This window comes from Schistocerca americana, chromosome 7 (assembly GCF_021461395.2).
Source record: "Schistocerca americana isolate TAMUIC-IGC-003095 chromosome 7, iqSchAmer2.1, whole genome shotgun sequence".
Lineage (NCBI taxonomy): Eukaryota > Metazoa > Arthropoda > Insecta > Orthoptera > Acrididae > Schistocerca > Schistocerca americana.
In genome coordinates, this window is record NC_060125.1 from 592,718,258 (window position 1) to 592,722,230 (window position 3,973).

The 3,973-nt window shown below is 40.3% G+C and overlaps 1 protein-coding gene across 1 annotated transcript; it reads right to left on the reverse strand.

Annotated features, from left to right (window-relative positions):
* Positions 1 to 297: 297 nt before the first annotated feature.
* On the reverse strand, positions 298 to 2,602 carry LOC124623125 (prostaglandin reductase 1-like). The gene is made up of 2 exons (XM_047148915.1): positions 2,570 to 2,602; positions 298 to 750 (listed from the first exon to the last, which is right to left on the reverse strand). The coding sequence occupies exons 1-2, from the start codon at positions 2,600 to 2,602 to the stop codon at positions 298 to 300; spliced, it is 486 nt and encodes a 161-aa protein (XP_047004871.1).
* Positions 2,603 to 3,973: the final 1,371 nt, after the last annotated feature.

Genomic DNA, 3,973 nt, shown 5'->3' on the forward strand with positions numbered 1-3,973 from the left:
GCCTCTGTTAATAAACTGTTTAAACTTACTTCTTACTTACAAATCCTGTCAAAATATTAGTATAATTATCATCTGGGGCAACAACACAAACTATCCACTTACAATATTTATTTTCATGTATTTATTCAATTTTTATAATGATGTGGAATGATATTGAAAAACTGAAACCACAAACATAAGTTTTGAAGAACATTCCATTGCAACCATGCACCTTTCTCTTGATGTACTGTGTACAAAATACTGAAAGAAATTGTCCTTGTCATGCTTGTGAAATTGTTTCCGATACACTACAGTTCTTCACACTTTAACAACAGCCTTCCCCAAGTTGCCACCCTGCAGCATACCGGCGAAGGCTTTGGGGGTGTTTTGAAACCCTTCTGTTACAGTCTCACGGTATTTGATTTTTCCCTCTCGGACCCACTGCGTCAGCTGGGTAATGCCCTCTTCCCAGCGGTTGTGCCACCGTGAATACAGGAACCCCTCCATGCGGAGCTGCTTGAATATGGCTGCGGGCTGGATGATGGTAGCCTTCGGGAGGTTAGATTCGTTGTATCCAGATATCGAGCCGCACACGGAGATGTGGCCCCACTCTCGCATGCTGTTGATGACTGCGCTGCTCAGCTCGCCGCCCACGTTGTCGAAGTACACGTCGGCGCCGTCAGGTGCCGCTTGCTTCAGCGCCTCTGTGACGTCATTCGTCTTGTAGTTAAATGCGTGATGGAATCCCAACTCCTCTTTCAGCCACTTCACCTGCGGAAGAGAGTCCAGTTACGCAGCTAGAAGCGTGAGTTCTGAATTTTCGTAAATGGTTATTGAAATAGTACTAACTCATCTTGCTTTGTGGGTGACCGTTCAAAATCGTTCAAGGCGAATGTTTGGACTGTTCTTACTAATAGGTCCACAGTCAACACCTTCCCCTTTCTATCTCCATAAATAATACGTATAAAGTGTGGTAGATTTTTGTACTATATTATTATTATTATTTCCAATTGCGCTTTATTTTTCATTCTTGAATAATAAGGAGCAGTCAAATAGAAATGAGACAGATGGGAAAAAGTAGATCAACTGTTTATTATTTCAAAATCAATCAACGTAACTGTTAACACATTTACTCCACAGTGAGACAAAATCGTTGTTCCTTTCGTGGATAAGCGTTTGCGATTGCCTACAGAATCTTGGTTATACTGAGGTGTGCATCTCTCCATCTGAAGCAAATTGACAGTCAAGAATGTCTTTCTTCAGGGCTCCGAAAAGGTGGAAATCGCATGGGGAGAGATTTAGACTCTATACAGGATGTGTGAGGGTCTCCTAGCGAAACTTCTGCAGCGAAATCGAAGCAATATGTGGGCCTGACCCTTGGCAAGTTGCCAAGTTTTTTTTTTCCAATGGGCTGCAGAAGTTTCTCTGGGCAGTCCTCACACATCCTCCATACAGTCTCAATCTCTCCCCACGCGATTTCCACATTTTTGGAGCACTGAAGAAAGACATTCGTAGCCGTTGCTTTTCTTCGGACGGAGAGGTGCACGTCTGGTTACAACCAAGATTCTGTAGGCAACCGCAAACGTGTCTCCATAAAGGCAACGACCGTCTTGTCTCACAGTGGAATAAATGTGTTAACAGTTACGTCAATTAATTTTGAAATAATAAACAGCTGACTTATTTTTTCCCCCTTCTCATTTCCATTTGACTGCTCCTTATTTCGCTGAAGGTAGTGACCATCTTTTCCCACAGTGGTCTACACGTATTGGCAGTTACTCTGATTACTTTTTAAGTTATGAAGTATGCTTGCTTTTTTCCATTGGAATCATTTTTGCTTTTTTCCATCAGAATCATTTTCATTTGACTAGCACTTATAAAAGTGATATTATTAATGTAGTAGTGTTCTCTATTTTGACTATTTTCTTTTAATAACTTCCGTATATGTTATGATGTATTCTGTTCCATAGGATCAGCATAGATCGTTGTTCCTAAAAAGCCGATATGGCGGTGACATTCGAGTAGCTGTAGTTGGCTGTACTCTCCAAGATCAAAGACATTTATAACTCTGTAACTAGATCGAGAGAAAAAGGAATTTCGGGTATGTGAAATTTCCGGCCAATAAATAGTCAATCGCTTGAAAATGATTAAAAAATGTGTTATCAATACAGTATACAGTGAGGAAACAAAACACTCTTCATCATAGCTAATTTATCAGTTAAAAAACCTCCATACTCATGTAGACGCTGAGTTTCAAGTTTGTCCTTACTTTCTTTCATGTCTTCATTGATAACAATACATGTCCAATACTATGTGCCTCAGATATTCATTACAGCTCTCAGCCACACTATTCAATTAAGTGCAGATCAGATGCTATACCACACACACAGCTTCTACATCTGCATGTACATGTATAATCCACTGTGAATGTAGGGCCCTACATTGAGCACAATGCATCCATAGATCTACCATATTCTCAGTCAGTACATATACTCGTTTCATTATTTTTTGTTTCTCTTCTAATGAAATCTGGATAAATAACACCCAGCAGAATTGGTAGTGACACTGTATGTTAAGCTAACCCCATCTGGACCTTTTCATCATCATCATTAGTTGGTTCACTCATTACTGATTATCGTCACCTCATTTCGTCATTTATTTCTTAAGTAACTGAATCTTCGACCAGATGTCTCCATCCACCTCGATCTTTAAGTCTCTCTAAAATAATGTAGAGAGGTAGAGTGATAATCTTCCTCACATGATCCAACCATCTCTTTGCCGCTCTTTCTCGTAGTCTTTTGCTTACGATTTTGCCTTACTAGACGATCCTCCCTAAACTGCCTGCTTCTATTCTCAAAATGTGCCCAAAGACCTAGAAATATTTTTGAATGAGATGGGAAGATAAATTTCTTATGACTCTAAGTTCTTCTATAATGGAAGCATTGGTTCTTCTTTCTGTCCATGACACGTATAACGTCTTCCGCGACCGCATATCGAAGGTATCAGTTCGAGTATTGCCACTAGCTTTCACGGCCCACGTCTCACGACTGTACAAGAATGATTCCACCAGACGCATCTTCATTGTTTTGGATATTGCCCGGTTCTGCCAGACCTTAGTGAGTTTAACCGTCGGGACCAGGAAATCCGGTTCCTCACTTAAATTCTTTATCACACTGTCCTGTGTCATTTGTCAGAGACCGTAAAGATATATAGTCATTCAGTACATTCAGATCTGCTAAGCAGCCTGCTAGTTGCATTTGATCTATATCTTGGTGTATTATAACTATTAGTTTGGGCTTTTTTGTGGTTATCTAGAGACCTAAATTTAAACAAGTAGTCTTCACTCTGGAGGACAGATCAATAAGTTCTTCCCCTTTTCCAACAATAAGGGTACTATCATCTGCAAAGAGTAGATATTACATTTTCCTGCGCTCAGCATCGCTGCACATTACCGTCGTGACCACAGCAAGCTGTCTGTATGTGAATGGGGAAGAGGAGGAAACTGCGAACGCAGACCATTTAAATGGTAGTGCAGTCGCAATGTATACGACTTGCTTTTATATTTCACGTTTCCCAACAACAAAGATCACGAACGAAACAATTTTTTGTGCTTTGCAATTATGTTTGACGCGCTGAAAATATAATATAATTTTTGTGCGGTACAAATTCTCGGCGTAAGGGCAGACACCGACAGATTCACAGATTTTCGCACTCAGGTTGCTGTAAATCATGATTCGCTTAGTTTGATAATAGAAAATATGTGTTTCTCACAATTATGCCGGTCGAAATATTGTAGCACTTTTCCAACCTCTTTATGGAGACTTGGAAATTCTACGAGAGGAAAGCAATGTAGACGTCCTAGACAGTTTTAATGTCAAAATATTTCTCATTAGAACGGGAACTACCTTTCAGGTCAGTCAGTTACAGTTAATTGCACATGCGCAGGGGCGCTTTCAACTGAGACGGCAAACGTTCTCGAGAACACCTGTAAGACAGA